The sequence below is a fragment of the Zosterops lateralis genome, assembly GCF_965231275.1.
Source record: "Zosterops lateralis genome assembly, chromosome: 2".
Taxonomy (NCBI): Eukaryota; Metazoa; Chordata; class Aves; order Passeriformes; family Zosteropidae; genus Zosterops; species Zosterops lateralis.
In genome coordinates, this window is record NC_139763.1 from 10,883,790 (window position 1) to 10,905,777 (window position 21,988).

Below are 21,988 nucleotides of genomic sequence, written 5' to 3' on the forward strand. Positions count from 1 at the left end.
GCAATTTATTGTGGTAGCCCTGGTAGGAAAAATGTTCTAGCGTGGCTGACAGGTTAATTGGCTGTGAAAATAAAGATATCTTATTGTCATGGCTTTAGGGAGGAAACAATTCCTTTGAAAAGAGAAACAATTCCTCTGGACTTGAAACCTTGAGTATTTATGGGACTTTCAACTGCTCCACTAATGCAAAGGCAATTTGAAGAATAGCATTTGGAATGGTTAATTAATGCAGTAATTACCAGCAGTAGAAAGTAGAACAAAAAATTAATGTTAGTTTGTGAGAACTATGAGATGATTTTAACAAAGAATTGGCAAATGGAATATCTTTTGAGATGCTCAAAGTTACTCCTTGAGGGTAGAGGAAGTTAACTGCCATTGTAAAGCCATGAATTTGAATACAACATACTTTTGAATACAATGTGTTTTCTATTTGTCTTTTCTTCTAATCATTATGACCTAATTGCAATTAATGGTTGCGATTTAGTTCAACTAAAACTGAACTAAAAGTTAAGTAAAAACATTAACTTTAAAACTTCATCTTTAACTGTAATAGCGTTACTCAGATTTATATTTTCCACAGTAATTCAAGAAAGTTTTTTATATTATAGTGTTTGTGCCTTGTGTAAAGTAATACTCTTTTTTTTTTTTTTTTTTTTTTTTTGGTAGTTGTATTCAGTAGGAAAAACAAAAAAGATTTGCTGAATCTCAAAAATAATATTTAGTGGAACAGCCTAACTATTCCTTCCTACATTCCTGTTCCACTGCTGAAACTCTTTTCCATAAAATGGGAAGGAACAAGAATTAATTCATGTGCCTGTATAGATTTGTGGGAGATCTGCAGTTTAAAATCTAGTGGAGGGAAGATGTACTATGTTGTTTTAATGAAAAACCTTTCTAACTACCACAATTTACAGTTCAAAAATGATGATGCTCCTATTGTTCTTCTTCAGGAAAATGAGTCAGTGATTGAATTGATGATTGTCATGTATTCACAGTATAATCTGTAATTAAAAGACCACACAAGGCAAACAGATTTAAGGCATAGATCAGTTTAGAAGTCAAGTAATGACAGTTTTAATTGTATTGTTAATTTTTATTTATCCTATGTCAGTTAGAACTGGATTAATGATGATTAGATTCCCTAAGACTCCAATTATGCTGGCACTGAGTTCCTGGCTTTGCCTAATATGTAAAATATTCTCAACAACAAAAAAACCAACCCCAAAAAACACACCACAGGATTCTGGAGAGAATTGGACTGGTTTGTTTAGGGTTTAGTTTACTATTTTTCTTAGCAAGGGGAAATATTCTGAGGAAACATTTACACAGGACACCCTTCTAGCCTTAGGTAAACGTTGTCAGCCACTGTCAGCAAAAGTATTTTATACTGGAAAGATCTGCTCTCTCCCACATCACAGCTGTTCCCATGTTTAGGCAGGGTGTCTGCACATTGCCATTTGAACGGCTTTTCCCATCACAAGGGGAATTGTTGATGCTTTTGGTGGATCCTTCTATACCCAACCACCCACATGGGCTGTGCTCTGCCTCTCCTTGCTCCTGCTTTCAGAGAAGTCTGATGATTTTAATCAGTGAAAGCTTATGTATTCTGTTTACCAGTGTTTCTAGGAAACAATAATCTGTTTTGTTTTTTTTTACTAAATCATATTATAAAACAGAATAAAAAATCTATTGATGCATAAGCGAAACAGTTTAGCAGTTTGAGAGGACACTTGGCTATTACAGCAGTTTAGAATAAAATAAACAGGACATCAAAATGAATAATCAGAGAATTTTGACAGGAAGCATTAAAGTGGATACAAATCAATTTGTTGCAATAAAACATGTAATTTTGAATTGCCACCATTTTGTGGAAGAAATAAATTATCTTGTAAGTTACACAAGAGTAGAAAGCTACAAAAAAACAAATAATATTACATTATTCCATCACAGAACTGTGCAAATGACAGGTGCACTTAACAAGATATATTTCATATTAAGTGGCAATTCCAAAGCACTTGCATGTAAGGTGCTGCACAATTAAAAATATTCAGGCACAATTTGTTATGTGCAGTATACAAGGTAATAAAATTAATGGATGCACTTCAGATAATGATCTGTTTCCTCTGAGTACAGTATATTTATACAATGATTATACCAGAAGCTTTTAGAATGTGAAACATGAAAAGATTATGAACCAACCAGTGTTCATAAAATAACGTTTTACCAGAAAATGGGCTCTATATTGTTTCTTTGCCTGCTTGTACACTTCTGGTATGTAAAGTTGCTTAAGTTAATGCAGTAGTTATCACAGAAGAAAGTTTCAAACAGGACAAGGAATAGTGGAGTTTATTAAGGAGTAATAAAGTAAAACACAGGAAGTTCGACCTCAAATAGAGGGATAATTACTTTACTTTGGGGGTGGCAGAGCAGTGGAACGCAGCACTGCCCAGGGAAGTCATGGAATCTCCCTTTCTGGAAACATTCCAAATCCCACCTGGACACATTCCTGAGTCACCTTCTCTGGGTGACCCTGCCTTGGCACGCGGGTTGGACTGAGTGATCTCCGGAAGTCCCTTCCAACTCCAACAATTCCACAATTCTGTGAAATTCTTGATTTTCACCAATGGGTCAAACTTGCCCAAATGATCTCAAGTGCAAGTAACAGCCATTTTATTACATCCTCCTGGAAATGACATGCTGGGATCTGATGAAAAATTTTGATTTATTTGAATGGACTGAGAAATAAGAGGTTTAGAAACACATTTTATAGAGATTTTGGCTTCCTTTAGTAGGATATTCTGCCTAATGAAGGTGCATCTCTGCAATATTTTACCAAACATGACTACATAAGCCAGTTTTGTACTGTCCACTTCAGGAACATGGAGAGCAAAAGCATTTCTTTCTCTATGGATTTATGGAATCATATTTAGACTCAGAGGTTAGATGTTAAATTTAAAAAAATTAAAGAAAAATTGAATAATAGTGGCTATTTTCACACATTTAAGTGTGTCATGTGAAGAGGGACCTATGAGCAAAATAAGAAAGGAGGATCTGGTGAATCTAGATTTTTGTCTGAAATACAGTCCTCTCTGAATCCTAGAAGAAAATATTGCAGTGAAAAATATTATTATGTGTGGAGAATCCATGACTGCACTTCTGGTAATCATAATCTTGCCTAAAGGTACTTGGGAGATGTGGCAGCTGAAAAGAAAGGAAAGGAGGAATAAGTAAAGTGATTTTTTTATATCTAGTCTGCCAAACTCACAAACAATGTCTTCCAGGTTCAGAGATAATAATGAACACAGTGGCAAAGACAATCTTCTCTCTGTTATGAATATACAGCATTTTTATATCCGACTCACAACAGAAACAATTGTTGAAATACAGCATAGTTAAAGTCTTATTGTCTATACATATGTTTGTTCTTGCTGCTGTTACGATTTAGTATCTGTGTGCCTGGTTGTCTGTGATTGCTGTTATTCAGATGTGCTGTGCCATTCAGGTTTATTCTGCCTCTTCACATGCTCATTACACATTGCACTTCTAGAAAATATAGTTATGCTACCACATCTCCAGATGCACACACATACTCACAGGAGATAAGATCACTTTTGGATTTTATTAAGATGTGTCAAATTCCTTTTTTACCTCTTCATACTTCAAGGTTCATTTTATATCCTTGCTCAGTCCTTAAAACTTCAGGTTTTTTGAGTATAATGTGGATGTGGAGCTGCTCCAACCACCACAATTGCCATTATCTCCCAGTAGTACTGGGCTTTCTATTTTTCCATGAGTTTTGCTTTTTGAAATGCTGTACCATTTGTTTGGCTGGGGCACTATCCCAGAGAAAAAACATATCCAGAGAACTGCTATCAGGTACTGCACAGTCTGTTTCCAAGTGGGCTGTTTCCAAGCAACTCTGAATGAAATACTCTGAGCTGGATCCAGAAAAGGACTTGCCAGAGCACTACGGTGCTCCACAACAGACATGATGCCTGATTATAATTTAATGTGGTTTACCATATAGCATGCATTATAGTGATTCCTTAGAATATTTTATTATAAAAAAAAATTCTAGTGCCTTTTTTTTTTTTTTTGTTACAGTATTTAGTTGTAATTAGGACTCTATTTTCTATGTCCTACCTTCCAACCTCGCCATGAACTTTACTATTTTTTAATCCTGCTAAAATTTTTTCCTGTAGATTTGGAGTGCATATTGCAAATTAGAAAACTGATATCAGTAGTGTATCAAAGATTTCAGAAGTGGAGCATGGAAGGCTTTTGTCTCATTAGCTTTTAAACTTGCTTTAAAGAAAAATACTCTAATTTTTATTATTTTGATAAAAACATAGCTTCTGTTTAACTGGTTGGCAATTGTATGACTGTGTCATGATGATATTAAAAATGGTTTTAAGCATATGGCACTGCTGAATGATTTGAGAAATTTTACTCATTTTGAAATCAATGTTGGCCCTATTGCCACCTGTATCATTACATGTCGTTACAATTTTAAAAAAATGTTAAGGTCTACATATAAACTTCCATTGAAACATAAATGAAATTATTAAGTTAATATTTTGAAGTCAACCTGACTTGAATTTACAGAGTGATTATGAATTATGTTATTTTAAGATACATTTTCCTATCTTTCATATGTATTGCTTTACTTTCTTCACAGAAAGTGAAGAGAAATCCTTTTAATTGTTCTAGATAATTACCTTGTCCTTAATAACTAAAGTCAGTTTTATTTTATGAACTTTAATATGAGCGTGATTATTGAACAACAGACAGAAATAGGCAAACTACATCAGAGAAACCAAACATTTTGAAAATAACTCTAGAGAAGCATCACCTATGGTTTCTTGGCTCTCTTACTGTCTCCTCGTGGTCCTGGTTGGACACTCAGGACTGGCCTAGGCTGGAGGTTTGATCTGGTATTTTGTTTATTCCTTAGTGGTTATGATATTTCTAAAATAGCATATATATATATATATATATATATATATATATGGGTTGGATTATCAGAAACCACTTAATAACTGTGGAATATAGTTCCTATTAATTGTAATCAGTCTTTTTATAGACGAAAAGCCAGAAACACTCTTGTACATTAAAATCTAATTACAGTCCAGGCATAGTTTTCAAAATCCAGCTGTCAGGCATTTTGTTATTTGTTACCGCACTTTTAATTAGCTTTATGTATTGTATCTCTACTTTCTGTTTTATTCCCATTCTTGTACTTTAATGTAGTTTATAATTCATTCCCATAGCAACAAAAGCACCCAGGCAGCAACTTTAAATATCTTTGATATGCTTTCCCCACTAATGTGTAACATCTGTACATTCAGAACTGTTATTTGGTGATAAATCATTAACTGGATTTATGAGCTCTCAAATAGAGAAATTGAATTGTTGAACTATCCTACTTTTTTTTTTTTTTTTTTCCTTTCTTTTTTTTTTTTTCCTTTCTTTTTTTCCTTTGTGACTTGTTTATCTTTAAACATCTTCTTCTCTTGTTTCTCTAGAGGGCCTGAATCCTGACAACATTAGACAAGCCTCCGAGCAGCTGAAGAGCCGCTGGATTGAGTTCTGTCAGTTGCTGAGTGAAAGGCTGGCATGGCTGGAGTACCAAAATAACATCATTGACTTCTACACCCAGCTGCAGCAACTGGAGCAGACAGCAATTACTGCAGAGAACTGGCTGAAAGCACAACCCACACCAGCAACAGATCCTGCCACAGTAAAAACTCAGTTAGAAAGATGCAAGGTTAGAGATTCTTCTTCAAGTCTTTTTATGATATTGTGCTTCATAGGTGTTCCAACAGTGGGACACATCATGACCTATGATATTTCACTATAAAAATGGTAAATGGACCCCTTGGATTTACAAAGTAATTATCGAAAATATTTGCTCAGGGAAAGGAAAGACTGGTGAAGAATAAAGAGGCAGTTGAACCCAAGATATGACTGTTTAAAACTCTGCCCCAAATATTTTGTTAATAATATACTTATACACTTAGAAGGAACTGTGGCCTTAAAGTCATTTTCATATTTCATTTTCATGTAAAAATCTGTGTCTTTAGTTCCTCCTTAAGAAAATGTTGCTCATCACCCCTCTTAAGGATCTGTGCCTGAACATTGTCTTCAAGTCCAAAATTCTGCCACTGAAGACCGCTTTGCTTCTTACATACCCTGTGTTCTGATTCAGTGTGGCTTATGTAGTCAAATGAAGCAATATTCTTCTGTCACAATATGAGAGAATCACAATATTTGTACAAAAACTCTCACACCAGTTCACTTATAAGTCTCCTTAATTTTTTTTTATTTCTGTGCTGGACCATTTTAGAAGTTTGCTTCTCTCTCTTACTGTAGAAATTCTGTGGGTGGAGGGCTTACAAGCCAATATTAATTGACAGGAATATATTGAGGTGTACTATTGCATTAAACTTCCAGAAGTTTGGCTTTAGGAAATCTCTGACTTCAGAAGCTCTCAAACAGAAGATATTGAAACCCAAATTGAGATCTATGCTATTACTTCAATCTTCAGGTATTTTCAAGCTGCCATTGTACCTACAGAGGTCTCTGTTCTCATGCAGAAAACTTTTCTTTGAATATCTCTACTATGAGCTCTACATTTGGCTTACTTTGCTCATTTCTCTTATATTCTGTAGTTGCACATGTCACAGTGTATGCAAAGTATAATAGCACAACCTCATTGCTCTCTACAGCTTCCTGAGAGGGGGAGTGGAGAGGAAAGCTCTGATCTCTTTTCCCTGGTATCCAGGGACATGGGAATGGTTCAAAGCTGTTCCAGCGGAGGTTTAGACTGGAGTGGGAGGGTGTTCAAAGAGTGTAACAAAAAGGCTTCCTGGAGAGGTGGCCAGTGCCCTCGGCCTGTCAGTTTTTAGGAGCCATTTGGAAAATGTCCTTATCAACGTGCTTTAACTTTTCAGCCCTGGGGTAATCAGACCATTGGAATAGGTGTTCCCTGAAAGTCCCTTCCAACTGCTCTGTGCTATCCTAATCTTAATTTCACCCTCTAATGTGTTACTGAGGCTGCTGGAAATCACTGGGCATCTTCATGTCTCCTTTTCTACTTCATTTTATTTAGTCTGTACATAATCTAATAGACAAGGGTCCAGGATTATGCTACATATGGTGTTTGTCTCTCCCCAGCTTCACACAAAAAGGATGTTCCTTAGACTTGAAAATTTATTGTACAATCTTTATTTTCTTTGAGCATAATGTCCTGTGAAAGTGACTTTAAGGTGACTTTAAACAGTGGTATCGGTCAACAATTTTATTGGGACTAGAGGTATTGATTTTTGAGGAAAGTTTTAAAATGTTGAATTGATTTGTATTGTAAGTGTTGCATTTGGAAGCAAAATAGTTGTGTAATGTGCACTGAAACAGTGGTGATTTTATGGCACTAGTAGTTTTATTTTGTGGGAAGCTCTATCTTGATTTTTTTTCTTTATTGTTTGAACATTCAGGATGAAATCGTTCGAATGTCAACTCTGCAGCCTCAGATCGAGCGGCTGAAGGCTCAAAGTCAAGCACTCAAAGAGAAAGAACAAGGACCAGTGTTTCTGGATGCTGACCTTGCTGCTTTTACCAGCCATTTCAAACAAATATTTGCTGACATGCATGCCAGAGAAAAGCAGCTACAGACCAGTAAGTGTTCTTGAAAACAAGTCAATTTGCCTAAGTAGCACACATAGAATAGGGGATTATATTTTGCTTTCCCAGTTTTGTATTTGTTTTTGTGATACTAAACCAGTAATGCAATTCAGGTGCTCCTTTTTGCAATTGAATTAGTCTTTCAAAAATTATCATTCCCTATTTTATATTAAGAAATTAAGGGAAAGTACACTATTCAGAAGCAAAGCTACCATTCAGTTTTGTTCTGCCATCAAACTTCCTATTGTTAGTATGTTTATGGATAGATTCAGTGATATTTTTTGGCACCATAAAACTGTCTTTGTTTATTTGAATTATGAGACAAGATAGTCCATCTCTGTCAGTCAGTAGAGAGGAAAGACAGCTAAATTACAAGAGGGAATCTGCTCTTGATTTTCACAGAATAAAAATTTAACTCCATAAATCTCATCAAGGAGAGTAGCCACTTTAGCATATCTAGTTTCTCATCATGTGGCCAACTCTTTCTTATTTGCAGCATAGAACACATGGCTGCCAGTTATAACAGTTACATAATTGTATATATTATATATAATATACTATTATATATATTATAATATGCAATATTATAAATTATGTGTGATATTTTTAGTAAAGTGAATTTTTCAAAACCTGCAAAATGCTATATCAAAATAGAAAGTTAACTATTTCTATATAATGATACATAGCACATCAGTAATTACTGAACACTTTCCATATTAGCTTATGAAATTAATAAAGTATCAGACAAAAAGAATTTGACTTTTCTCAGCAATGAAGTTAGTATTTGCCCCTTAAACCACTGATATTTCTAAATTACTGTAGTGATTTGAAATTTGACATAGTACTAGCTCCTTCTAGTGGATCTTTCTAATATTCCTCCTAAATTCTTTCACAGTGAGTCTTGGATATTTTTTTTGTCAATACTACATTACTGCACTGCTGTAGTTATTTTACATGTGTCCACATATGCAAACTGAAGAGGTGATGATGCATGGGAGAACAGAAAAAATAAAATGCAAGTGTCCCATAACAACTGATGAAAGAATGAATTGTAGAAATTTAACATAAGGAGTATAAAGTTTTTTCATTACTCTAAATTCAAGATGAACAGTCAACAAGATGCAAAACCCACTAATATGACTTTGTTTTATATGCTGAAATGAGTGGCTATTCTCCCAACAGAAACATAGTATAAATACTGGCTTCTTTATGATTTCTTCTCTATCTAAACTTCCATAATTGTTTGGTTTGACACATCAAATTTTACTGTAGGTCATGAATTAATCAGTTGATTGGCCCAGTGAGATAAATAGTGTTCACTTCCTGAACTGTAGTGCCGTGGGCTTTAGTAAAGTTCTTCCTGGGTATTCCTTCCCCCTCCTGGGCTCCAAGAAGCTCCTCCAGAGCCCTGGCCAGCTGCAGGAACAGCTGTCCTGAGGTGGAAGCATTGAATGGGCTGGGGAGAGTCTCCTATATTGCAGGAGAACAGAAGTCTCTAATCAATATCGCATGGAGCCCTGGACAGTTGTAACTACTTTTCTTGTGCTGTATAGAAGGGCTGTATCCTGTGTCTTTATTCTGTCCTTAATTTAATAAAAAACCCTGAATTTTTGTTAGAGTATTTTACATCTTTCCATCTTTTATTTGCATAAATTATTTGTGATTAATTATTTCCTACAGATGGAAAAGTCTCCTGAGGACTAAATAATGTATTGCAGATCAGTTATAGTATTTGATCCTTTTTTTCTTTCCTGTACATAAAACCTACATGTGTTTAAAAAGACTTCTCCTTTTTGATTAATGATTAAGGTTCATTTTTTTGTTAAATAGATATTTATTTTTGACCATCATAAGAGGTTTATTTTGTGAGGAGTTTTTTACTTTTTTGTTAGTTCCACTGCTTCATTATCCTTTCTGATGGATAAAGGGTATTTAGTGGTTCTGTTTTTCAAGAGAATTCCTTCTCTCATAAACAGTTTTCTATAATTTTGGAGATTGTCTCCCTCAAGTATTTTTTCTTTGGCTAGGCTTTGATTGTGGTTTGTTGAAAGTCATGAAAGCTTAGTTTTTTGGGGGGGTTTAACATTCAAGAGTGCTTAGTGGTTTCTCTCTGCTGCACAAGAGATTCGTCAATAAAATAATAATAAAAACTAACTCAGATTTTCTTATATGTTTTTCTCCATGATTTGATTAGAATTTCCAGTTATAAAACCTAATTTAAATTCTGAAACCTATGTGGTTGGGTTTTTTCATTATTCTGTGGTATTGTTTATGAAAGAGATACAACCTCATAAAATATTAAGAAATATGACCCCATTTTTCTCACTTTATAGAATATCTGTATATCCATATGTCATTTTGAATGTGATATATCCAGAATTCTAGCTCTCTTTTCTCCCCAAAAACATTTAGAGTAATGTCTAGAATATTGGTATATATATAAAAAAAAAAAGGTCAGGCCATGCTTGAAACTGTTCCATAATCTACAGAAGGGAGTGGAATGGACAATGCTGGCAATGATTCAAATGTGAATAACCTGATTTCCCAAGGAGGTTCTTAGATTTTGTAATGCCCTGGTGAAAAAGGAGGTTTGGTACTTTATATTAATTGTCTTTAAATTAACTGCTGATGTGTCAGAGAGATTTCTAGGGAACAGCCTGGTCAGCCTCCCATTCCCCTGAGCCCAGGGAGAGCTGACAGTCATTGTCAGGTAAGTGAATACTCCCTGCTCCAGGGTGGCAGGTGATTCATTCCAGCACTCCTCTAGCTCTGTGAATTAACTAAATTCCATTAAGGTGCTTCTGCTTTTCAGTTTCACTGCATTGAACTGTTATCCAGTCATGGCCTTGATTGAGATACATGTTCTCATTGAGATGCACATTCTTCTCAGGGAAATTGGAAAATTGTTAGATTTTTTAGGAAGTAACTTAAAAAAAAAAAAAAAAAAAAAAGGCTTTTGTCATAGGTAAAATTGAAAGTATCAAGATGGAGGTGGCAAAGAAAAATTCATATTCATTTCCATTTTTCTCTGCTTCATAAATTTATGCACTGTGCTTTCCTTTCAAGTTCTGATTCTACCTTTGCAGGATCAGTAATTCCCAAAGGTGAAGTCATCATTGTCATCATTGCTGTTGTTATTATTAATGATGAATTATTCATCTGCATTCAAATGATGTTTCTCCTGTTTATTTCAGGAAGTACTTTAGAAAGTTTTTCCTTCTCTATCATTTCAAGATTCTTTAGACTTTTTATTTACCCATGCCATGCTTAAAATTATTTTGCATGCACATCATTATTCTCTCTAATCCATTAGCACAGCATCTTAGAGTGTTGGATTACATAGAGCTCATGCAATTCAAGCTTGGCATAATTTTATAAGATGTTAAACTACAGTAACAGTATGATGACCATTTAGAGTTTTAGCCTGTAATTATCCTGCTTTGGTTACCATTTTGAACTGCTAACTTATTTTGATGCTTTAAGTGCATTGGAAGTGGGTTGGAAGTGGCAGTGAAATTGTAATAATACCTAAAATAACCTTTCCCAAATCATTATATACCTGAGAAAGGAAAATCTTAACCAAGTGTCCTGAAAACTTCAGAACTATAAGTTTCCTTTATGAGATGAATTATGATTTAGTAGTAAAAATATTCACTGCTGTTTGATTTTGAGGGACAAAGTTTGCTTAACCTTCTTTAAATGTGTCTTTCAAGCTGAAGATACAGTTCAGATGTGTGTGAGAATTTATTGTTTTAATAAGTAGAATGCAAGCAATTTCTTTTCCTTTTTTCCCCCCAGCCATTTCCTCTGGTAATTATTTTTTATTTAAATCAAGATCAAAAGGACAAAGCAGCCTGTGAAATGAATGTGTATGAGATAATGTCCTCTACTCTGTAGGTGATTTTATCCTTTTCCTCAGTGGCAAAAATGAATATTTTTATGGATGAAAAATAAACCCACCTAAAAAATAATTGTGTCTTTAAAAGGTATTTACTATTACAATAGGCCCGGTAGAACTGGAGAAGGGCTTCCCTGGAAATGTTCAAGGCCAGGTTGGATGGGGTTTGAGCAACCTGATCTAGGGCAGGGTGTCCCTGCCCATGGTGGGGGTTAGAACTGGATGATCTTCAAGGTTCCTTCCAACCACTCTGTGATTCTGTTATTCCCTTCTGTTTCTTTTAAGAGATTTATAACAAAAAGAACTGGAAATCTTAAATCACTTGGGTAACATTGATCAAGTATCACACAAGATTCCTTATGATTCCACTTTGAGACTTTCTGATTAAAAATGTAGGCAAAGTGAATCACAATTTTTATGAAGACATCAGTATAAAGACCTTGATGAATTGGTTTAAGTATCTGTATAACAAAATAAGTAAAACAAACCTGTGAAAACATCAGGTTGGTTTTAAATTGCATTTGCTACTGAGGAGATTTTTTTTGGAAATACATGAAGTTAAATCTTGTTAATTTATTTCAGGGAATAAGTCTTTACTAAAATAGTAAATTTTAGGTTCCATAGATTATATTTATTGCCTTTCATGATGGTGGGATGAACACTGGGATTTGTAATGACTGCAGGAGAAACACATTGCAACGTATCCAGTGTGATTTGATAGTTGTTGAGATAATTGTATTTTCGTTTCATTTCTGATTTGGGAAAATATTTTTGACTGAAAAATCTGGTAACAAAAAACAAGGAAGCTATAAGGAAAAAACAAACAAAGCATTTTACTTACTTGAAAAGCTATTTTCATATGTTTAGATAGTTCTATTTATTAGAAATATATACTAACCAAGTGCCTATTTGAACTTTTGTTTCCAAATTTCCATACTTTCTCTAAAAGAAATATGCAAGTGCAAATGTATGCCTGTCAGTTCTCAGGGGTACAATGAGATTCACACCAAAATGCATTCCCTACAAGTGGAATAGATTAATACAAAAACATTTCTGATATTTCACAGTAACATATTTGTAATATATCCTCTGCGATATTTTGTTACGCTTCTGTCATGAACCTAGTGTTGCTATATCCAAACTAGGCCCACATTGAGGACATTCTCTCTCTCTCTCATTGCAAATTCTTTGTTTTATATCATGCAGCAGAATCCATATTAATATGCTTTGCTTATTGTGTGGACTTTAGTCCATCAATATTAGAATCACAAAACAAATTTTAAGATAAAAAGGAAACAGGTCTTGAATGCAGGTTTATGTTATTAGCATGGGGAATTTAAGGAGATTCAGACTGCCCACAGAGAGGGCATAAATGGGTTAGATTATTTAGACAGTTGTAACTGTGTAATGTGAATCCCACTGTAGGAGCTTGAATGAATTCTCACCATTGCCATCATGTGCTGCTAAAATAATAAAGGCTCTTAAGTGCCATCCTAAAAGTTAATCTGCTTCCTTGTGGATGAAATTGCTAAAACATTGTCTATCTTAAAAAAAAGAAAAAGAATCAGAAAATATTTCATTATTACTAATCTCTAGTAATCTGGAAAAGTGAAATGGGAAAACTGGTTACACTCACCTTCAAGATGCTGTCTAAAGTTTATATTTAATTGTAAAAACACTAGTTTGATTAAATCAAATCTGTCATCCCATTTGAACCCTTATTTAGTCCATGCTTATGTTTTAGTAGAAAACATAACTCATTACAATTAAATTAAATGTTTGCATTGTTTAGGTGGTTTTGAATTTATTATTATTATTGGCAAAGTTTCAGGATAAGAGTTTGATGCAATTTGGTGGAGTTTGCTCTAGCAGTTTTCACCTGTTCTGAGTTACTCTTCAGTACTACCAAAAATAACTATTTTTTTACTTAAATGCTTGAAGTTATACATTAGCCATAAGATTTGTTTTTCATTTAAAGGGCAAAATTACTTAGAGAAGACAAACATTGCATCACAATACTGAACTCCATTTCATATTTCTAAATGAAACTGCAGTTAAGAGTTGTATAATTCTTTAACATATCTGAGCTGCTCAAATTATATCTCCATTCACTTGGAGTGAAGAATTTGAATTTGAAGAATTTGAATGTCTATTCTAAAATAGAAATTGTTTGGATTAAATGAGTCAAAGACAATACAAATTTCACTAAGGAAAGAAAATATTTAAAATGTTACTGGACAAGATGGAAAAAACGTTTGGATATTTCCAAGAATATATTACTATTGATAAGGGAAGAAATTCTTGTCTTTCCTGGTACCAAGTTCTATCTTTTGTAAATCCCCAGACATATGTGATAAATCGCATCAGCCAAGTCTTTTATGAGGAAAGTTTGCCATATAATGTGCATACTTCACAAGAGAGATTGTCCTGGTTTTGGGAATTTGTTATGATCTCTTACTGGAAATATAAGTTTTTTACATGTAGCATTCTGTTGATCAACTAAAAAATTAGATTAAAATCTGAAATATTTATTGCCAAGCACTGCTGTGTGATGTAAGCAAGCTTATAGTTAAATATTTCAAACTACTTTTTGGACAACTTTATTATTTTTCTGTACATTTCTTTGTGGAACTCCAGAGAATATTGAGGAGGATTCAGGCAATACAAATAGGTGCAACTATTTTTGAGCTTTTATATTCTTCATTGTCATGAACAAGTTGGAAATGTTTCAGTTCCAACTAGGCATGCTATTTGTCTGTACATTTTTCAGTGAGTATAGAGGCAACTGTTGTTGATGGCAGAGGGAATGCATCTGCTAATGAGTTGCTCATGTGTGTACCAGATGTTGTCTATTTGCAGCAGCTGTAATGTTGGCACAATAAGCACAGTTCAATAACATTCAACTTTATTGTAGAAGGAAGATTAATTTTCTAAGCTTTTAACAGATGTCTTAAATGGAACATTTTACTCGAACAGAAACATTGAACACATAAACATGGGCCATAAAAGGGAAACCTAGCTCTTAATGCATTTCTGAAATTAGATTTTAGGTTTAATACAATGGTTTATCTGTTGATCTCTGAACACACATATTTAAGACTTGTCTTGCCCATAGAACTTGTCTTCTGACCTATGATAACAGGATCAAATGGCAAAAAACTCACAAAATGTAGAGATGCCTCAAACATTAGAAGGTGTGCGTTCATTTTTCAAAATATTTTTGCTTCCAAAATTATTTTTTATAGTTCTGATATACACTGAGCCTGTTGCAATCTTGCCAAACAGCCATATACTTCAATAAGGCTTGGTCTTTTATCAAGTGTCTTCTGTCAGCAAACCAAATAGTGAAGCAAAATATTGTTTTATTTCCTTCCTTCCTTCCTTTATTTCCTTCCCTTTTTTTCCCCATCGAATGTAGTTTTTGACAGTTTGCCTCCTGTGCACTACAAGGAGACAATGAACACTATACTGGTGTGGATGCAGCAGTCAGAAACTAAACTCTCCGTGCCTCAGGTTGCAATTGATGAATATGAAATCATGGAGCAGAGACTCAGGGAGCTCAAGGTGAGTCATCAAGCTGTGGGCACAAATGTCTCTACTGAGAAGCTTAGAACAGAACTCTTAAGTTGGTCCATGAATCTGCTGAAGCCTGTGGATCTTGAGTAAATAATGCTCATTTGAGTTTTTGGCCAGGGCTTCAGGAGATGGTGGTTTCTTGCTTATATTGATTCCCGAAGTTAAAGAATTTAAAATGGTGTTCACCGTTGAAAGCGCTTTTATAAAATATTGAAAATGTTAAGGAAAAGCCTTTGTTTCTCCCCATCGTATATAAAATATTCCTTTAATGATAGTTCTGGTAGTAAAATACAGATTTAGGTCATTTCATTTTCCAGTGCTGACATGGAAACGATTCTGATTTGCAAATGCAGCACAGTCCTTTTGACAAATTTCCTGTCAAATTTACAAGTAGACACAAATGTGGAACAAATTTTGCCAGTGGGTACAAACCTTCTCTGTATCTCAATGTCTTATAGAGTTTCTACTCTCAGATGGCTAATGAACCTATTGTTTGATGCATATTCAGAAATAAAATGTAGAATACAGAAAATAGAACTAGATGAAATAAATTTGGGCTTAGAATTGCAAAAGTTTTGAGAAGTTATAAAAAAATATATCACAGAAACAATTCTCTAAGTTTGTTCTTTTTATCCATGTTCTGGTTCTTTCTGGTTCTTTTGAAAGTGTCATCATCAGGGTCATCGTAAATTCCTATCTCAAATTAATGAAATGTATGTAGGTCACATCGATTAACAGGTATAAATACCTCTGGTTATATTCTCAGTTCAACCAAAAAAAAAATCTCCTATGTTGTATGAGAAAAACAATTCCAAATTGCTCAGTAAATTATGTCATTGCATGTTTTAGAAAAGGTGACCTCTATGTCTTGCCTGTGTTTGTGAAACGGAGAGAATTGCCTAGCAGGTCAATTGGGATTCCACTTGCTTTCCTATTCACAGGCTCTACAAAGTTCCCTGCAAGAGCAGCAGAAAGGCCTGAACTATCTCAGCAGCACCGTGGAGGGGCTGTCCAGGAAAGCCCCAGCAGAGGTGACCCAGAGTTACCGGGCAGAGGTGGACACGGTCCTTGGCCGCTGGAAGAAGCTCTCGGCGATGCTGGCCGAGCACTGCCAGAAGCTGGAGGAGCGTGTGACCAAACTCCAGAGATTCCAGGTTAATCAGACTTCTTCAGCCTCAGATTATACATGTTGGCTTGTTGCTGTGGGGCTAAGGCAGAACACATTTAGGTGCTTCCAAAATTAACACCAAAGTGAGATGTCAAAACATGACAAAAAAATATATATTTAAACCTCTGCTTGATTTTCATGAGTACAAGATTTTACTTTGAATTCTGATTTTGTAACTGCTTCTGTCTATGTTGTTTCACTAGCAAAAAGCTTTAATTTCATTAAAATTTGCAAATAATGTTCCTCTACTTCTTTTTCAATGTAGCTGAAGCACTTACTCATGCATCTGAAGTAGCTGTACCATATGAATTAATGAATTACTTAATGAATTCACTTATATAATTAAAGTCATCTGTGATATAGTCATATCTTGTTGGCAGTTTCCAGAAAGCAGAAGTGTATTTCAGGTATTTAGAACCTCACCTGCGTGTCTCTTGGGCTGCTTCTCACTTTTTACAGGGTTGTTTCTCACTTCCTTACTCTCCTTCTCTGTCTGTCTGACATTTTTCCCCCTTTCTTAACTACATTCCCACTGAGGATCACTATTTCACCACAGCATCAGCCATGACCTGTGATAGTTCCAGAGGAGGAAGTTGGAACTGCCTGTGTCCAGCACAGGACAGCACTTGTCCTCTCCTCACAGATGCCACCCTATTCCCAAAACTACCACGTAAAAAAAGCAAGGCACTTTGCTTCAGAAATTCAACTTCTGTTTTTTACCTCTTCCCTCTGTCTCCTATCTTCATTCCCACCCCTTTGCCAAATTTAGAGGTTTTCCCACTGGTCTTAAAAAGGTCCTGAGCATTATGACCATGCTCATGTAAAACACTCAAAGCACCATGAACTGTTGATGCACACAAATTTTAGCCCTTATATTTATTGCTGAAATCCCTCTGGTACACATCTAATATAAAAGTCATTGTCTTTTGAGCTTGTTGAATGACTTCTCATCCAGATTATTGTTTTAGCTGTTGTAATTTATGGAATGCATCAGTATGGGATATGATGAAATCGGTGTTCATAAACAAGATGCATTTACAATCTGATTAAAAATGTGAGTCATACATTTGATCTTCATTGGTAGCAGGAGACTAATCTCTTTTAAAGTCAATCCCATCAGATATATATTTTACCACATTAATGAACTAAAGTTGTCTTATAAAGGTATTAAAGTTTCATCATGAAATATGATTCTGAACTATTTTTACTGGTTGGATAATGAAATGCACAGTTGACATTTCAACAGTGTTTTAGTAATTGCCATTCTGAAGTATACTGATAATTTTTGTATGAATAATTTTATTAATTCAGTTAATTTTCCATGATAGACTGTTTTTTTTAAAGTATATCAGTCACATTAGGACATTAGGGAAATGCTCCCTTTGGTTATTTGTCTCATAATAGTTACTAAGACATAGTTGTATACATTTTAGGACAGTCTCTATTCTGTCCTTTTTTGTGCTTTAATTCAGCTTTGCATTCAGTGTGTAATATCAATATATATTTTATTGGTAATGAAGATAGTTTGATGAAAAAATGCTTTATAATTTACTTTTAAATTTTTTGCCATATATGTATTGTAATATGTGTCTGATTATCAAAGATGGCATTCTAAGGTAATTTTAAGTGATATTTTTAAAATCTCATTCTACTTTTCAAGTTGTTAAATTACCTATTTAATGTTGTCTTGACTGGTAGCATTTCCTTGTTTCAAGGGAATCTTTTTCAGATTTTTTTGTTAACTGCAAGAGTTAAATAAAGGCTATGGAAATAATATTCCTATTCTAGTGCCAGGAACAGTACCTGAGAGTCTCTGAAATTACTCATAGAGTCATTATATTATTTTAGTTTCTAAAATGAATTATATGATTTTAGTTTCTTTCAGTTACATTGGCTTTTTTTTCATTCTGAATAGTAAAGGTGTTTTTTCTATGTTGTGTTCTGGTAGAAAAATAGGCACTAGAGCATATAACTTCCAAAAGGAGTCTGAAGTTTAAATGGAAGCACAGAACATTTGATGGGTGAGGCTGAATTAAATGCCAGGTGTGAGTAATCTGAGGCCATAGAAGGAACCAATGAACAAGCATGCAGTATCCAAACACAAATGATATCTAGAAGGCATAAATTTGAGAGCCATAAGGTTGTCTGCTCATAGACACATTAAACTTGGTCAGAAATGGTCAGAGTGCAGGTTAAAGTGTTGATGACAGTCCCAGGTAAAATTGGTTTTGCTTGTTTGCTGTGATTGTATTTTCAGACAGTTCAATAATGTTAAAATTACATTGCAATGAGTTTTAGTTGTAGTGTCAGGATGAATTACACTCTTGCCAGTCAGGTTTTGTGTGATGCAATGAAATGTCTTTTTAATACACAGAATGACATTAAAACACTGAAGAAGTGGATGGCTGAAGTGGATGTTTTCCTGAAGGAAGAGTGGCCTGCCCTTGGAGACTCAGAAGCACTGGAAAAGCAACTTGAGCAATGTACAGTGAGTATTACCTGCCTGCTTGGCAGTTATTCATTTCTTCTCTATAAGCTGAACTTATACAGAAGTTACACAAATGATTACTGTTCCTAAAAATAAATTCATGTAGAAAGAGGATTGCCTTCTGCAATGTGTATTTGAACCTTTTGCATGTCCTGGGTTTGAAGGAAAATTCACTTAAAAAGAAGGAACATTTAATACCAGAAGGAGGCACACAGTGACTTTTTTTAAATGTATTTATAGCAAGATCACACCATCAAATACAGGAAATAATATGTAAATAGCCTCTAAAATCAACTGTTTATTTACTTGGTTGGGCTTATGAATGTTGCATATTTATTTTTTTAATCTGTATAATCTATGCCAAAAGATCTTTTTTCTGTATCTGTTACTCACTTGATTTACAAACATTTCTGACTGTACCAAAAGAACTTGCAGGCTTTGTGAGTTATATCCATTCTTTTTGCACTAAACTTACAAGTTCCAGGATGTTATCCCAGCAGAGTTTTAAAGCATCATGAAGTATTGGTACTTCCATCACAGGGTTTGCAAATTCTTCTTGCTGTCCCAACAGAGTGTGTAAGTGCAGTGAATCTAATCCATGATGGTCCCTGTCTATATGCTCAGTGGAATTTACAAGTTCTGTAAATGTTCTGACAGGATGTGTAAATATTAAGAAACACACACTGTGATCTTACAGAACTGCAAGTTCTCTCAAACTTTCTCTTAGCCATTATTTAAATAAGAATTATCAATTTTTTTCACCCTTATAATGGAAAGTTCTTGCAGAAATGTGAGTAAAAGATCAAGGTATTTCTCATGTTTTCAACCAACAGCATGGAAGCATTTTAAGAGATATAATATATGTATTTTAACATTACTTACATATATATTTATAGCACATACATAGCATTTAAAATTACATAATTTTATTTGGTATACAATAGCTTGCCACATTACAGCTGTTCATTCCTTTTTAATTTCTTTTCATAGGTAAGTCTGTTGATTGTGCTCATTTGACCGGAGATCTGGACCCCAGACAAGTCAGAATCTCTTGTAGACACATTTGCACAGGGATACCATATCTGAAATTTTGTGTGAATGCCTCTTCCCTAAATTTTTGCTCTTCCTTTAGGCTTTGGTAAATGATATCCAGACAATCCAACCCAGTTTGAACAGTGTTAATGAGACTGGGAAGAAACTGAAGAGTGAAGCAGAGCCAGAATTTGCTTCCAGAATAGAGTCAGAGCTAAAAGATCTCAATGCTCAGTGGGACCACATTTGCCAACAGGTACTGAGTCTCCTGCTGTGACTGGTTCTTTTAAAATTAATCATCAGGGTTCTCATTGTCAGAACTTGTCCTTCTATATATATGCAGTAGATACCAAACTGAATTTATGCATATTAATTCAGCTAATATTTTACAGAGTGATTTAGCCTATAGCAGTATATGTAAAGTATATTTATTTAATATCTTACTATTTTTATAACTAAGATATATATACTAATATAGTAGCTCTAACAGCAGTGTAATTTATGACTCCTGCAAAACTAGATTTCTGAGGGTGTTGTTTAGGCATTTGTCAAATTAGTCAAGTTCTGTACTTAGTTTTATGTTTTCTCCTACATTGTTGAAATTGCATGTCATTATTGTGGATGAAGAAAGACATTAAAGCAGTGAAAGGTTCATGATTCAATAACTCAAAATTAAGAGTACGTGCACATTTGCATGTGTATAAATTAGTCTCCTGTAATCACGTGGATTTCAGAGGATGGGAAAGGACATAACAGGAAAGGACAACTCTTTAATTTTAGTTAAAGGCATTATCAGTAAATAATTTTACAGAGTAAGGAAGCTAAAAATTACTATTATTTCACTGATGGCATTTGGATTCTTATTCTTTATGACAGTTTGAATAAAAAATTTTTCATGTTTTACCTTTTTTTTTTCTTTTCTATTTGCTCTTTTTCTTGTCTATATTTTTAATGTGTATTTTCATAAAAGTAAAGGTGTTACCTTTTAATGGGGTATAATATTCCCTAGATTTTTATTATTCACTTTACATGTGAAAAATAGTCTTTCTAAATTCTTTTGATAAACGTGTTATTAAAAAAAAAAAAAAAAAAAAAAAAAAAAAAAAAAAAGTTGATATTTGAAATCTGTAAGATATTTTACTGATCCAGTTTTGTATTCTTTCAACTTTCCCTACCATGGAGTATTTAATTCTTTCTTTTTTGTGATATTAATAAGCTCTATACCTTTGCACTTCTCTCACAGAAATTTCAAATATTGCATAACAGCACAGAAGTATAAAAGTCTCTCACAGTTTTCTTCTGACTTCCCTGAAAATCTGTCTGTAATAATTTCATTCAATTACAAGGCACCAATTATTCCCTCTCAGTGGGCATTTCTAACACAACTTTTTCAGTAATAGCTATTAAAATACATGGGCAGTAAATACAAAACTCAGTTTGGTTCATGGAGGTTTCTGGAAAAGATTTGGAAAAGTCAGCTTGGGTTGATTTACATGCAGGTAATATGACTGTGAGAGCTGACAATTGGCAATTGTCATTGACAATTCAAATACTCTTTTCAGGTGATAGGAGATTACCTTCTCTTCTGGTGCTGGGACTGAGGAGGAGACAATTTTGCAGAGCCACAATTCTGCTTTTATACTCACTGGTTGTTGCTCAATTTTGTTTTGTAAAACAACATTTATGTAGAACAGCATTTATGTTTAACAGCCAGTCCTCAAGGATGAGTAAAAAAACAATAAATGTCAAAAATTATGACCAAATACTAAGAAAAATTCTCCTGATATTACTGAAAATAATGTTTACTGAAGCAGCACCACAGAGCAGAATATTGGAGCAATAATCTCTGCAAGCCCAACTCTGAGAAATGGCACCACTACAACTTACTGTTTTTGATGCAAACTTCTTAATGCTCTTGAAAGATGGTAAATGGATCAATCAGGGGCAATTTTGATAGGTTAATGCTCAATTCATAGAATCTGAGAATGATTTGGGATGAGGTGATCTAAAATATTATCTACTTCTAATTCTATAAATGACCTATATAACAGAATTGTATGATCCCCATTTAGTGATTAACAAATCTTTTAACAGTAGCATTTTTTCCTTTACAATAAATTGTTTCTTCCAGTAGGAGGGGTTTTTT

At 34.3% G+C, this 21,988-nt stretch overlaps 1 protein-coding gene across 10 annotated transcripts in view; it reads left to right on the plus strand.

The window, feature by feature from the left end:
• Positions 1 to 21,988, plus strand: part of DMD (dystrophin) — a gene marked incomplete at its 5' end in the record, with an annotated part of 1,168,120 nt that overhangs the window by 498,852 nt on the left and 647,280 nt on the right. For all 10 annotated transcript variants that reach the window (XM_083855614.1, XM_083855615.1, XM_083855618.1 and 7 more), the window contains 6 exons: positions 5,526 to 5,767; positions 7,494 to 7,674; positions 14,997 to 15,142; positions 16,096 to 16,308; positions 18,697 to 18,810; positions 19,943 to 20,098. In XM_083855614.1, the coding sequence (XP_083711740.1) occupies positions 5,526 to 5,767; positions 7,494 to 7,674; positions 14,997 to 15,142; positions 16,096 to 16,308; positions 18,697 to 18,810; positions 19,943 to 20,098 (1,052 nt within the window). The remainder of the gene's footprint in view (positions 1 to 5,525; positions 5,768 to 7,493; positions 7,675 to 14,996; positions 15,143 to 16,095; positions 16,309 to 18,696; positions 18,811 to 19,942; positions 20,099 to 21,988) is intronic.